The sequence below is a fragment of the Opisthorchis viverrini genome, assembly GCF_000715545.1.
Source record: "Opisthorchis viverrini unplaced genomic scaffold opera_v5_421, whole genome shotgun sequence".
NCBI classification, from domain to species: domain Eukaryota; kingdom Metazoa; phylum Platyhelminthes; class Trematoda; order Opisthorchiida; family Opisthorchiidae; genus Opisthorchis; species Opisthorchis viverrini.
Genome location: NW_008752082.1, coordinates 161306 through 177541, shown reverse-complemented (window position 1 = coordinate 177541; position 16236 = coordinate 161306). Strand labels below are relative to the sequence as shown.

Here is a 16236-nt window from a genome sequence, read left to right as displayed (position 1 = left end):
ATTAGTACGGAAACAAGGGAGGAACGTTAATATCACAAACAACGGAGCCTAGTGTATGGTCTCTCAACGGGGCAAACGCAGCTGTGTGCTGGTGAAATGATCTGCACGGAAAAGGAAACTAAGATTAAAATGTCCATATGAAATTTACCCACCTTCCGTGATAGAAGCATCATGCACTGGTTGAAGTGATGATGTTCCAGTACAGAAGTCGAATACAGTTGGACCAGTGGGGACATTGTCTTGACTTGGAATTGATTGTCTGTACCACGATGATCCAAATCGTGAGATAGACAAGCTACCATCAGAGCGAGACACTCAAGATCTGTGAACAGGGAATGAAGATCTGCATTCTGAAAAAGAATGAGGAAAAAAGAGTGACCGAGATGGGTAGTCGCCAATATCCAGGTTCCAAACAACAGGCCACTAGCAAAAGTTTACAGGTGGAGAAACAATAGTTGTATGTTGGCCTACTCGAGTTCACGTAGCCTAGTGAGGTGTGAATTATAAATTTATCATGTGTGCTGTGCGGAAAGATGTGGAGAAATTACATGTTATGTTAGCTGGGATTGATAGCATTTTTCGAGTGTTTCGCCACTAATTGAGGTGACACCTACAATGCGGCTAGTATTTATTCCCAACCTGTAAAACACTTCAATCTGATTGGTGTAGCATCACAGAAAAATATCTGAATACCCTGAATCCCGGCCACTCTGACGCATAAGACGGCCTTCAGACAGCAAAATCGAATGGATAAGCGTTATACTGACTCAAGTCCAACATGAATTTCACGTTAATAGCATCTGGTTAGCAAATGAGTGTTAAAATCCACCGCCAGTTTGTTTAGCAAGCGGCTAAGGCAACAAGTTGTTCGCGGTCATGGTGCATAAAGCATGAAATCTTTGGCGAACTACCATTTTCCTCGAATATTTTCTGTTCTATCTCGACGCAGACCAAAAATCCGAAATGCAGATAGTCAAACAGATAATTGGATTCAACAGGCACACGAATCATCGCTCTCAACTTTCAGGAGGGGACTACTGCTGAATTCCATATTGCTAACAATCCAATCAAAAGTACGAGAAATGCCAAATTCCGGTGGGCAGGAATAAATGTCGATGTATCTGCTCCTCGAAAGCTGTACTTTTTCACGACTTAGTCGAACCTCCGGGCATGGCGTGCACTACAACTGAAAAAAGCTACATCGCACTTCAGTCATACATATTAATCTTGATGTGATAACCCAGCTGCATCTAGCATTCTGTTCTAAGATGCAAGGATCAGTTCCCAATTACGATGTTCCGGGTTCAAAGTCTGACACGACCACGAATATGTACCATTCATGAGCTATAAAAACAGCAGAACTTGAACCCAGTGCTCCGTATTGTTTGGTGTGCTCAAATTAGATGTTACCGGGAGTAATTTTAAAGGCTAGGAAACCATTCATCACAACTTAAACTTCCTCCGTTAAGACAGGACCGTATAAGCAAGGCAGGGGCCACTCTAAGTATCAGAGTTTGAAATGATCCAAGTGATTAAAAACTTCGGAAATAATATCTGGAATCAAGCAACGTCGCATCGAACGCACACGAAATTGTCTTGCAGTTTTCATGCACATACATTGTTACATTCAATAACCGTTTGACTTTTGAGCAAAATCATAATGACTCCCGGGAGCGGTCACTGCGTGTTATGGCAGGCAATGAATCGCGCAAGGCTTTCTGTGAACACAACTAACTTGAATAGAAAATACCATAGAGTAACAATGTGAAACACCGTGTAAAAGCCCAATGCACTCCATCATTCAAACACACGTTTTCTTCCGTCTCTTTCTATGCTCCCCGTATGTGTGCATATTTATTCGCTTGATCCACCCTAATCCTCTTCTGTATGGGTAAAGCCCGGTATCTTATTTTGCCGCTTTACATAAACATAGAGTAGCTATTGTAATGCGAACAGGTGAGCTGCACCCTAATCATCGATCACCACTTCGATAACAGGTCCACTGAAGCAAATAACGGAACAATAATAAATTGCCTGCCAATCTTGTTTTGACTATTGTCACACGCTATCATGGAAAATAAAGCTGTATGCGAAAGCGCTGGGGATGCTACCTACATATTTGGTCAAGCCGCACATAGCCAAGCTAACGATCCTAATACAGGTGATGTGTGCTGCATGCCGACAGATGTATTTTGTAGTAGTTGTTGTAGTAGTAGTTGATCATCACGCAATTCTAAATAAGCTAATGCAGCCTATTAGTCGTCATTCTTGCAGACAGTCCGATAATACTGAAGAATTTTGTTCGTGAGATTATTATTATTGAAGTTATCCACCTGCAATCAACATGCAGTTTGAATCGTTCGGTGCTCAACTAACATGCCACTAGAAGAAAGCACAAGGACTGGGATACTGCCAGGTTGCCTAGGTCCAAACAGGGGAAGTCGAAAGACAGAGGTCAGGTTCGAACCACGGACCTTCCGGTTAGTAAACATGCACTCCAACCACTGAGCTACAGTACTTATCCACCCTTTCGGAATAAAAATCACTTTCTGTTTGGACACGCACTTTTCATGAAATGTCTATTGGGTTTCATCATCAATTGCCAGGAAAACAAAATTGAGAAGAGTTCGGCGCGAAAATGATTGGACTTGGCACATAACAACCTCCTAATAGTTCTACTGGGGTGACACATACCGCATATCGGATGGAACTTTTCCTTCACTGTGAGATATCTCAGTGGTTTCAGTGAAAATCTACAAACCGAAAAGTCCGTGGTTCGAACCCGACACATGCGTCACGGTTTCCCCTGTCTAGTCTTGGGCAGTCTCCTAGCCCTGACGCTTTGTTCGGGTGGCATCGAAAGGTTTCTACAGCTGGACGCTTTCTATATCTCGTCCATGTTGATGCTGGCGATAGTCGACGGAGAGCAAAGCTTGGAGACTGTTCAAAGCTTTACAGCATTACAGTAATTAGATTAAAAGGGTTAATTACTTGTTTCGGGCGAGCGAACAGAAGCACGTTAATGTGATTTTTCATTTCATGATTCATTTGTCTTCATTGCAGCCATGGCGCAGCTCCGAAAATACCATCAAGGAACGGAACTGAGGGTACACAGTTGCCGCAGCTCGTAAATAAATAAACAACATAGTCCTCACATGAGCTCGCTGCATCACATGTTTCGGTAAATTCAGCAGGGAAAAAGTTGTTAGGGGTGTTTCTAACCAGTATTTCGCAACAAAAGAAATAGCCTAACAATTTCACATCAGTCACGTTGTGTTGCATTTCTTGTTTTTGCTGCGTCACTCACTGAAGCAATAGCAGATCAGTTTACCCCCCCCCCTCGCGGTTGTTTCGAACACTCAGCGTGTCCAAATGTTCCCTTTATACGAACGGTAGTTCTCCCGCAGCCGGTTGAGCTTCTGACATGTACCAGTGTCAAGCGACACAATCACCGTTTAAAAACAGCAGGATTATCAGGAGGTCGAACATCACCCTTGACTTCTGAAACCTCGGTTGGGTTAGTATCCGACTAGTCATCCCGTAAACTTAATTCGCATTCTGTTAGAGGGTACGAGACAATACTCGTTGACTAGGGTGACAGGAGGCAATGACAGTCATACAGGCTCATGTCTGTTAGTGCAACGTACTACAGCAAAGGCGAAATATCCGACTACTAGTTCATATAAGTTGATAAAACAGAAATTTTACTTGCTTGGTGTAAATGAAGTGTCCAAGAGGTTTCAAGAGTCTGTGGAGCTACATGACTGGGGAGTCCTAACTGGCGGACCAATCGATCGAAACAACCAAGGTGTGTTACTGGATCGTCGTTCGGGTTGTCGGGTTTACCACTCACGTCACTCAAGCGCGAACATGTTCAACTGTTCAGACTTGAAAATTCAGAAGCGTCCAGCGTGCTCTGGCGGATAACACGCTTGCCTTGCATGTCAGATGTGCGGAGTTCAAACTCTTCCACGCCCAAGGATATGCACTTCTTATGAACTCTAATAAGAGCGAAATTCGAGTCCAGTGCTTCTCTCCTTTGGTATGAACCCACCAAAATCATTGCGCCAGGACATCAGGATGACTGTTCAAACGAGTAATGCGACCGTGTATTCAACAAATCCCACAACCAGTCAATTAAAGGAATAGTCGAGAGTACTCCACCGATGTCTGTACGATACACACAGAGCTCTTTAGCCTTTCTTTGGGCTTGTCTGCAGATGCAGCAACTTGTACAAAGACGGCAGTGCTGAATGCTACTAACCACGGTCAGTACGACCCCACCAAAGTTCTATGCTCAGCTTGAAAACAGCATGTATCCAAAGTTGGACGGTGGATTTTTTGACATTTTCGGAATATCCGAACTCCGGGTAGTTAAAAATGAAGATGAACTGAAAATCACGAGTGGACACATCTAAGGCTGGGAGTTTCCAAAGAGAACCTGTTGAGCTGCAGAGTTGTTGTCAAATGAACAATACCATCACAACGACACCGAATGGTTCGAATGCGACGTGCATATCTGCCTACGGCCTATATCTAGGTCTTCGCAGCACCAGCTGATCGATAAGACGAATCCAGAAAAGTCGGATCCAATTATGCACCAGAGCTCTCGTATATTGCTGTGGTGTAAAGATGCCTTAGCGGCTACACCCTAGTCTTAAGCTAACTGTTGTGATCAGTCAGTTTATTGCCAGAGCGTGAAAACATACGTGTAAAAAAACGTAGAGTAAAAACAGTAGCTTGTGGTCTAATGAGGATAGGTCACTCGTAGTTTAGTTGTGGAATGACGTATGCTCTGTATTCACACTAAATCCGAAAGCCCAAGGAATGACGAGAAGTGTCAGGTAAACTGACACTGTAAATGAGTGGAAGATAGAGGTATCATTCACTGTCAGTGGCTCAGGCCACACATCAGCCATCCTGTCTACTATTCGCTGCCATGTCAGTACACGTGTCTCGATTTCACGCTGAGCTACTGTGCTCGGTGTGCCTCCAACCTCGTTTTGCTGGACGTACCCGAGTGACAAAAAGAAGGATAACTGACAGGTATATTGTGTCGCGCGTCGATCAAACTGCCAATATATGTAAGGAATGTCGTGATTTTTGTTTTATGGTAAAATTTCGTCTGTGAACAATACGCTGGTCTGGTGGTAAATTTACGACAATGTATCGGCAACGATCTATCAATAGCCTGTCGTCTGGTCATAAATAGGACAACTGCGTTCACCCGCGTGAAACCGTCTGTGTATTTCTACAACGTAATGTGGTGATAAACAACAAAATTTAGTCGTATTGGGACAGTGAATTTTCCCGTCGTTCTGCTGTAGAAACCTAACTGCCTCGTTAGGCCAATTCGATATACAATCAGGAAATTTTCCTACGCGCTGGACCAATCACAAAAGCCACTGAGAAGAGTTGATTCAATAAGTCCGTGTAGATGCTTTCATATATATAAGGTATGAGGCCGCCGTGTCGACTGACAGTTAGCCAGGGCTTCAGTTACAGAGGAACTGTGACCAGGTACAAAATTCTATGTCCTCTACGAAGTGAAACCCCGACAAGGACAGTGGTTAGGTAGTAGATGGGATCAGTCACGTAAATTTACCGCGCGGGCGACATTCATGAGTGCTGACTTTGTTTCAAAAGTGTCAACGATAGTGGTCTTTTCTGACTGGTGCATCTTAATTTGTTTAAGAGGCATCTGAAGAATTGGCACACAGGCTCCAATGCTTAGATTTGTGTCCCCAGTTTAGTAAAACTAACGTAAAAAGAAACCAGACAAGACAGGTCTGAAACGACAAAGCCGGAGTATAATGCTGTAAGCGTGAAATCTCAATACATTGCAGCTATTCGATCTTGGAGAGACCACCAGAACGATCGACTTCTCTTACGTGGTGGTCCACACTGTAGGGCGCTTGGTACAGAAATGTGCCTCAAAGGACGAGTTAACTATGATCTTCCCCGAAGTCCTTCGAGGGCAGAAACCCGTATTTACGCTGTTTTAAAGTACGACGAAAAACAATGCCGTTCTCGGCAAACGGTAACCGGCCATAGGTAGAACATTTTCTGGTCAGCTTAAATCGCAGTGTAGGATGTACTCCTTCAGTGAAATACCTGTTTCATCGAAGACCCGTCTGCGTCGCCTGTTTCAGCCGGTTCAAATTTTATTCTGACATTAGTGGTCCGGGGCCTGATGATATCTTGAATCCTCCATCCCACGTGACCAAGCCTCGCAGCCGTACAACAATACGATTCGTATCGTAGTTGGACAAATGCGTCCTTTAAGACCCGGTGGTATACTTTCTCGACACAAATCGACAAACACAACTCTGGTCTTTCATATTCGTCTGTCACACTACCATCATACGACTTTCGAGACATATACAGTGTCACGCCCTGAACTGTTAGACGCATATTCGCAATTACAAGCCATAAGACTGGACGGACTTGGTCAGCTTTCCTAGTAAGGTTGGCGCTTCAAAAATATCGCTTGCATATTTCGGATCGTCTCCACTAGCATAAAATCCGAAAACCGTGAGATCTCAGATCCTCTAGGGTTGGCTTCATTAACTCATCGATGAGGAAGAACATGAATTAAGACGGTAAATTTCTTTCCGGGAGCTACTGCTTGTAGGAAAGCTTTCGGGAAGCTCCTCGTACACTCCAACGCCAGCACACGTATGCGAATACAGAAGTATGCGATATTCTGCATCAGAATCTGTTGCACAAGCGTGCTGAAAAAAAGAAGAGGTCCACAGAATCTAACACACCCTTCAGTTCAAGAAAAACCAAAATTGAAGTGAGCATATACGCGTGTTGTTGCTCTAACAGTTGACGAGGCATGAGGATGTAGTCCGCACAGAATATCCGGCGGGAATCCCGCTGGGTGTTTTAGGTTGTCTTTACACGCTTTCCATGAGGAAGTAAAATACGCGATGCAGATAACACTGGTCATGGTAACACCTCTGTGATTATCACACACATTATAAGGACGTCTATTGAAGATGGACACCACTACTAACTACCCTGATAAGAGCAATTTAGCTAGCGCCGACTGAGAACTTCATCTCCATCCTTATACAAAATGGGTAGTTCATCAGAACCAGAAGCTCAGCGACGATTAATGGAGAAAAGACATTCGCGTAATTTCGAAGCCACAGGAGTTATCGATCTCAATGTTCAAGACACCGATTTGAGTCCAGAAACCGGGTGATGACGTATATTTTGATAGGTAATGCACACATTCCCAGAGTTTATCGTTTCCTCCATTTATTCAGTTTTCCAAACCTATTAAGCTTAGTGATCCGCACAGATGTTCTTTTTCACTTGACGACTGACCATTATCCGGGTAGTATTACCATTGAGAATACGTGTTTGAACTTCAAGCAAGTGTATAGCTTTACTGGAGACCCAAAAATTGCGCTGTCCACAAGCGCTAATTATCCTCCACGGTTACGGATAGTAATTCCGAGTAAGGATCCCATATGAACTGTCCAGAGAAGACTGAAATGGGTGCTTTTGGGAAGTCCGCTTCACATTGGGGTCGTACAACTTCCTAATGGCCCGGTAGGAATGTACATCTTGGGCGCCGCTTGGAAGTGCAACGTGATTGAGCAACGAACAAGCGCCTGATCCGAATCCACATCCTTTTTCCAGAACGAGCGACAGTCAGTGGTTGATAAAGCCCCGATGGATGTTGGCTAGCATGAGGGAAGCACCAGGTGGCTATGCGGTTTCGGTTGTTTCGGAAGTTGTTACTTCACAGGAACAGGGCGTGGACAGCTAACAACTGCAGTAGTCATCGTTTTCGAAGAAACTTGGTGACAACCGGGCAACCCGATTACGACGGTCTGAATTTCGCTATAAAGGCACCAGTTGAAGAGCGCTGTCATAAAACATTGATAAATATAAGGAGCTGACTTCGCTGAGTTCAGTACTGTCACAATGTACTCGTACACTATAAGGGTATCACCGGATTGCAATAAAAAGATGGACCAGTTACCAGTTACATACTGTGGATCCACAAAGCGGTTGCGACAAGAGGTAAACCAGGAACGAAGCACATTTTCTTACTCATTATTTGGTCGAATTACGGGCTAATAATCGTATACTTTACACTTTGCCTTCATTCACCAATTAGATAAGCCGTGAGCGTGAACGTCTACGCCTGAGACCGAAGGTGAGCCCCTCACAGGTTAAACGGTTTCCAGTAAGGAACATTATATATCGGAAAACAGGATTTTCAACGTCTGAACTAGGACTGTTGACTCGAGCTTTCGGTTAACACAAAGGTATCACCGACACCCGCTAAAGAGGCTTGGGTCCTCCATGAGGAGGACCAATTCAGGACCAATTCAGGAAAGTTATATTATCAGAAAAGAAGTCAGTAGATAAATTGGATTAAATTCCCACGACCTCAAAGATTCCAATTCATTTGATCGATTTCCAGGTAACTGAGTAAGTGTATGTAAGCTTGTCCTCTAAGCCAAACTGTTTTCTTGCACACGTTCCAGCACAAGTCTAAGTGAGATCAGCAGTACTTAGCGGTGCGTCACGATTCCATTCCCTAGCGTTTTCCCGTTCTTGTACAGTTTCCCCGTGTTTCCCAGCAAAATAACTCCGCGCCCGAGTAGGTCCTTCTCACAGAAGGATATACTCTCAATATACGTGCTCAAAAACATTCGTTAACTAAAACGAACATGGAGTATTGAATTCCGAAAGTATCAACAGACAGCTAAAGTTATATTAACCCAAAGTATGTGAAACGGCTTAAGCCAGCTGACCTCATAAGAAGAAACGAGATCGTTGAGGAAACATTTTAGAATTTTCTGAAGGCATGTCTTCAAGGCGGTGACGCTATGGTTGAAAAATGACCGGCGGTCACAAAACCCCACTGCAGAAAGTGACTCATAGCAAACTCACCCACCTAAAGTGTTCCTTATACTTAGGTTCGACCTAATTATAACTATCACTTTGAGCAATTGGCACGCCAAAAAACTAGCTCATTAAACTGATGTCTTGAAAACTCTACCAATCGAAGTCAGTAATCGTTTGCTTTTCATATTTCCACACAGCACACATTTACTTACTAACAGCACTGCGAACATGGTTTGCGCAACGCTGAACGCGTGACGCCAGTTGTGATATGTAACTTCTCGATAGTTCTTCTTGACCGATAAAATCCACCGACACAGACGAAGCATATCAAGCTTGAATACGTTCACGAAATTCAGGTCCAGGAACATGCGAACACATGCCTTCAGTGTTGCCTCATCGGACATTCTGTAGGACGAAAAAAATAGATAGGCAACACAGAGCCAAGAGAATGGATAAACGAAGATACCCAAGCAAACATGCGGAATAGGTGCACTACATGAATTACTTTGACCTGGTTTCAAGAACAATGTGAGGATGATCAAGACAGCGAATCCTCGGTAAGAACCAAAAGTATTTGATCGATATGTCAAACAACGGATGAGCTGAAACCGGTGCAGTAGTTTCGATTACGCAACCAAGTTACCGTACAAGTCTAGCTGATCGGGATAATACATTACAGCGAAATGTTGAGGACAACAAAGTCCCGTTTCCAAGAGGGGGGCGTTTACAGCAAAAAGTGCTCAAACTGTCCGTTGTCGACAAAATTCCGGGCAGTTGGGATAAGTGTTGTTGAATGTCCATCGGACTGTAGCAAACTAAGAAAGCTACTCAGCAACTGCGCCTCACGCTTTAATTTGGAGGGGCCGTGTAGACCTCCAGTTCGTCTGAGTTAAGTTCGGTCGAAAAAATAGGGTGTGTGGACTATATGAAATGAGTAGAAAAATCCTTTTGCGACGTAGATTAATACGTCGTTAAGTACACGTCATGGGAGCCCGGGAAGGGCGACACATCACCCCAAGATGATATACAGGAAAATCCACCTACATATGCCACCTCATTGTAGATACCACTTCTGATAGGCTCCGATAAATTCCTGAAGTGCCCCCGGGGAGACTGAGTGAGGGCACCAGACTAAAACACGTCCCATATTATCCACTTTCCGGGCCAGCCACTTCGACCGGTATCACTAGTGAACGGCATGTCCAGAGTTGACTTTACTCACTGGTACGAAGATGGACAACCTGGAAGGTTACTCTTCAAAATTTGGCTCCTTTATCTAAAGTGTGTCCCATAGGTTTCCGACCGGATACAACAGAAACTAAAAGCGCGCACATAATCTTGAATCATATGCTACACTGCGACAACAGGATGCAAGTACGCGTGGAAAGGTCTTTCCTTGACAAACTGCTTTGTTCCTGTTTAGTAAGCATGTTCCGTTAGGATTATGTGTCAGAACCGTAATGTCGGTTCTGAACTGCAACAGAAACCGGAAACCTAACAATCACAAATGAGCGTACACCTTAATAAATTTCAACAAACCTAGTCAGCGCAACAAGTTGCCGAGCTGTGCGAATCCAAAAATCTGAAAGCTCACCTGATATCTGTGAAGGAAAATCTATCCAGATTGTAGAATCTGGTAGAAGGAATCAGTGAATTAGCTAGACAGGCTGCCTCGGATTTCGGTGCTGTCGCGTGATAGGATAAAACATCCAACAGGATCCGCTGTTTCGCCACCAAACGCATAACACGGTCGTACATTTGACGGTTGGCCAAACCCAAGCCAGCAAAAAGTGCGAACGCTTCAAATAGGCACTCGTCTGCGTGGGAGAATGCACTCGACCAATCTGATGGCGATGGACGGAACCCATGGCGAGTGCCGTAGGAGATAGCCGGATCGTACGATTCTGGTTGGTCTGGGAAGCGCCAATCTTTAGCGCACTTATTCACAACAAAACAGACGGCCAACACACGGCCATCCGAGTGTTTGATGGGCATACAGAGTAGCGACTGAGCTCTCCAAATCGGATCAACGGTGAGTTCGCTCTAGTGCGGAAGAATAACAAGCAGTGATGATGCGGTGAACATGATCGCACAGCGCTGGCAGTTGGACGCGAAGCAATCAAAGAGCTTGGTCTGTATGGTGTTAAAATGCATTTCAAGACAAACAACGCCACAGCCAGGTACCTTATCGTACATGAAGTTAGAGTGCTCAAAGAAAACATAATGAATTACACACAGATGTCCAATGATTGTGATGCCGTTTACAAAGGCCCAACAAGCCGTCAGTTCAAAATCGTCAAAAAACACGATTCAAACCAGCTGACAAAGCCGGTTCAGAGGGGGGCTCGAGAGTGACTCATCCCACGTGCCCTGGTTGAGTCACGCTGTTTGGTATACAAAACCTACTGCAACTATACCCGAGGCAATCGCGTGGAGTGCCTACACGTTGCGTCTAGGTTGTTGCTGTGTAAAGAGCAATGATGCTAAGTAAATCGAGACGAGAGAATCAACTTTTCCCCTGTTTAGATGGCTCATCATTAAGTCTGGATCAACTGAAACATCACGACAAAGACCGTACAATAGAATCAGCAAACGAAACCATACAACACCTCACATGTAAACAAGCACACACGGTTGTGCGAACCGGATGAAGCTGTCCTCAGCTGACCTGTGTTTGAAACGGACATCCAACTGAGTTAATCTGTCGTTGATTTGACTTCGTTGCAATATTCTTATTGGAGACCAACAACTGTGAAGTAGCCGAAAGGTGGAACGAGTGTACACGCCTTGATCCACTTTGCACTTCGAGAAACTTTTCGCTACGAACAACATGCACAAAACACAAGCTGTTTGAAGGCATCCGAAGCATCTGTGGCTTGGGTTCTGTTAACTTTCCAATCTCACCCGTTCTCGCAATGCTCCTCCTCCCGTGGTCCTCTCTGCAACGAGCGTCCAGCCCGGCATTTGGTTTACTTGCTCACCTAAACGCGTTCGTCACCTGGTCTACTCGGCTTGTCCCAAAATAAATCCTCAGGTATGCACATCACCCATAAAAAACCATATTTGTCCTACAGATGACGACTGGAGTTAATTCCACTTGCCATCACACACATCTACATAGTAGTGACTACCGAAACCAAATATCTTTTTGGCTGCAGCCTATCGCTACAAACCTGGTCGTATGGCTGATCTCATATACGCCCACTGGACAGGTCAAATCGGAGATGAAAGTTCTGGTCAGACTTTTTCGGAAACCAGCGGAACCTCGCCTGTCTACTTTGGATGGATGATCTAATTACAGAGGGGCGGATGGTCTAGCACTAATTTGACGTGCACCAATATATGGCCGTAACAGAAATGGGGTCGTTAGACAGGGACGGTGCAAAAATATCACACAAATCCTTTGATCTTTGGTCAAATTGGTCGGATGAGTTTCCTCAGCTCATACCACCGTAGCGAACAACAAGGCGATGTTTGGCTGCACACACCCGTGAAACATCGGCTCCATGTTCGACTTCACACCATACTTGCTGAATCGTAATCAGGAAGGGCTTTATTAACCACAGAATTTTCAAACACCAGTGCCAATCCGAATGCAGAACAGAAAGGTATTTTGATTAAATTTTGCGACGATGACGTAAATATCATAATCCAGTCTGACCAGTGTTAAACACTAATGATGAAAACATGGAACAAAGACTTCCATGCGCCGGAAATCATTTTACTGCAACACGGTTATTTTACCGACGTCACGGATTCCGTGCAACTGACTACGACTCACAGACACATTTGTTCGCCTGATAACAACAAATAGATTCAAACCACACCAAATCCTACATGTCTCAACCCCGTTAGACGGCCTTTTACGGAGATTTTGCTCTCAGCAATACATCCAAAGAAAAATCTCAGGTCTTCATGTGTATTAGTATTCTTCTAAACCACGAAACAAAGGTCTCCAATTTGTATTATCTGTGGAAGCCTCCATTAAATTATCGCGTTACTGTCCTACTCTAATGTAGCTTTATATTGCTCTTCGGTGACACCTTATCACACTGACGTGTATGTAGGTGAGTACTCCTCGGCAATCGATAGTTCGGCATAAGCAATACATTGCCTAACCAAAACAGCTTCTGGTGCTGGACACATTCTTCGATAGAAGTCACCGCCGCACAACCGAAAACTCGCTTTCTAATTCCCTGTTTGCGAATTCACCGACAACAGCCCACACGAGCGACGGTTCTGAGACCACCGGTCGAACACCTGAAGACGTCTCAATTCCGCTGCTCAATCAGGACTACTACAGCCCTACTACAAAACAGCCCGTACTGCAGTCTGATACATACGTTCCTTGAGGTTAGGAATATACCGCTTCTACGCAATAGGTGTTCCGAATTAGCGAGTCAATGTCCAGAAATCTCAGAATACGGGAACTTATTGTGTTCACAAACTTCCGGGGAGTTCCTTGATGGGCGAGTGTGTCAAGGAGAACAGACGGGCAAGGAGAGTCGAATGCGTCTTGGAAATTCGGGAATACGAAGGTTTTAGGTCATTTGTATTTATGACATTATTCTAGAACCTGACGGAGTGTGAAGATTTGGACAACGCAACCCCTACCAGGTCGGAATTCCGCTTGCTGCTGTCGAGTAAGTTTCACGTGCTATCGTAAAGCGTCGAAGAACAAGTGATGCCAACAGTCTTGTTACGACCGGGGACAAGCTGATCCCCCTATGATTACCAATCACCACGAGCCCCTTTTTAGAAAATGTGCACTATCACCGACTCTCCCCAGTTGTCTGGGACAGTCTTCTTCTCCCGAATATAAGACAACAGATAAGACGTCACTCCCAATAAGGGTGGGAGGTAATCCGGACCAGAATTTCAGTGGTGTTGGAGAGAACATACGCAATCATAAACCTACGAGGTTGTAGGGGGTTTCAAGCACATCGTCCATAGTTTTACGTCGGCTGTGGGTTCCAGGTGAGTGGCAGTTAGTGGTCATGACAAATGTTGTTCGAAATATTCGGTCAACCGGTCGAAGCTTTCTGCTTTACTCAAGATGGTCGCTCGCTTGTGATCCATGATGGTTCCCAGATTATTAAGACCACGGGATCGATCGGAGGGTGAAAGCAGGCCTCTGAGTCATCATGAGGCATATCCCAGCAGCAGTCGGACTAGTGTTCCAGTTGGGGAGGTATTTGGAGGGGAGCTGTTCGTAAAACCGAACATCACTTCGATTCGACTGATAAACGATGAACCGGCTGCCTATCGGGAGAGGGCATGGTCTGACTGACCACAACTTAGGCCAATTAAAGTAGAATTTTTTGGTTCGCAGTTTCCCAACATCACACAACATTACTAGCAGAATTTTCTGAGGGATTTTGTGGGTACTCTGCAAATATAAAGCTGCAATGGCTGTCTGAGGTTGCCGTACCTTGTGACAAACAACAGGAAGTGCAAATGTTGCCAAAAGACTAGCATGGGACATGCGAATTCACAACACCAATGTTCACTTTTGCTCCTTTCAATTTGTTAATGTTAATGATCCCTTTCGTAGACAACATATCGACCCATAAAGCCATGATTTTTCCCCTATGACCTTCTGTCGTTGCCAACGATGTGGTTTGTGTGGCCATATTGAGCCTAATTACTCGGTGAGTATACTAGTTGCAAGTTCAAATCCTGTCATTGTATTTCCTTACCTCAAGAGCAGTGTAGGCATAGGAAAAACGCTACACGACAAAACAAGGCCGCGACAGACACCCTCACCGGAATTCTTCCTCGGTTGCATATCATCATTCAGCTGCAGCACCCTTCCGGTGCCTAGCTGCCACGCCACCTGAAGGAAGCACGAGGGCTGGGATACTGCCAAGTTGCCCAAGCCTAGACAGGGGAAGTCGACTGGCGGGGGCCGGGTTCGAACCACGGACCTTCCGGTCAGTAAATTCGCACTCTAACCACTTGAACCATCTCGTCCTCGGTTGCAGAATGAGAACCACACTAGATGTCTGGTCCCCCCAAAAAGAACCAGGTGAAAACAATTCCAAGATGGAGAAGCAGCTTGGTCAACACAACAGAGCAAAACCAAGGAGTATTGTCCACACGCTAATAAAAAAGCTGGATGCTTGGAAGAATATGTGGTCAGCAAGACAGCTCTTTTGCGTAACAGTGACGTAACAAACCATGCGCAAACACAATATGTTGAGCAGGTACAAAGAATTGGATCAACCATTTCGTTGGTATTCCAGTAAGCAAATTTAATTTGCCGACAGTGCCCGCCCAAAATGATGTGTATATCCAGATATTCCACGCAAACTTGGCCATGCACAAGCCACTTAATTGTGAGTGTTTCAAAGAAATCGTATGGATAACAACTTAGTTAACAGGAAAATATATTGGACAGGCCGGACGGAAAAGCTACACACAACCACACAGGCGGGCGTACACTGACATGAACATCCATGTTCCAGATGAATCGCTCCCTATTGTTACCGGCGTAACCGGACAAACAGCCTTTGTTTACGCGTGTTCACGCAGTTACACGTAACAACTTGTGAAGTGATGTTTGCTTACTGAGATAGAGATCTGCGAAGAGCAACCGTCCTCAAACAGGTCGGAGAGTCCCTCACGAGTTTTTGTTGGAGAATGAATGACAACGGTAGACAATGAGTTCATCGATTTTCATCCACCGATCCGCGGTAAATCTACTGGTTCGTCCTCTTCTAGAGTCTAATTCGGCCTTTCAAACTCGCTTTCATTCTGTACAAGGCTGGTACCACCAAATGCACTAGATGATGTTCCATGGGCGGAAATTCGGTTGCCAGTCAAACAGAAGAAACCTTGGGAGGCGATGTTGTTTTCTAGATGTGACTCCAACTCTCACATTGAAATTGCATGTGTTGGTTGGAGCATTATGTGACCCAGCTCTGAGATAAAGATTGTTAGTCTATTGGTTCTGTAATGGCAATAAGGTAAATGATGTGCACCAGTTTCTTACCGCGGCATCGAAAAGCGGATCCGAGAGCGCATTCGGTAAGTTGATTGGCTGGAAATAATGACAAAGGCGATAACATGAAGCGTTGCGTTGATGGCATGAAAGATAACGGTGCAACATTCACACCTTTACCGCTACTTTTATGGATAGTAGATATCATTCAAAGCATCCCTCAATTTTTTGGAAAAGCGCATTTTGACTTCCCTCCCATTTTCACCTAAAGATTTCACTATGGACGTTCTTCACAACTTTGAAACATTTTGGTGACCCCAAAGCAGCTCCTTTGAGGTGTTGACGTCGTTCGACGTATTAAACCGTATTCGAAGTTCCGACGTTTGTATTATATCGATGGCTAGATCGGTGGATGG

The 16236-nt window shown here is 44.7% G+C and overlaps 1 protein-coding gene across 1 annotated transcript in view; it reads right to left on the bottom strand.

Annotated features, from left to right (window-relative positions):
• The window catches only part of T265_10922 (hypothetical protein), a gene marked incomplete at both ends in the record, with an annotated part of 48831 nt that overhangs the window by 19799 nt on the left and 12796 nt on the right, over positions 1–16236 (bottom strand). Inside the window, 4 exons of the mRNA XM_009177438.1 lie at positions 153–350; positions 9090–9282; positions 10472–10920; positions 15872–15919. Of these exons, the coding sequence (XP_009175702.1) occupies positions 153–350; positions 9090–9282; positions 10472–10920; positions 15872–15919 (888 nt within the window). The remainder of the gene's footprint in view (positions 1–152; positions 351–9089; positions 9283–10471; positions 10921–15871; positions 15920–16236) is intronic.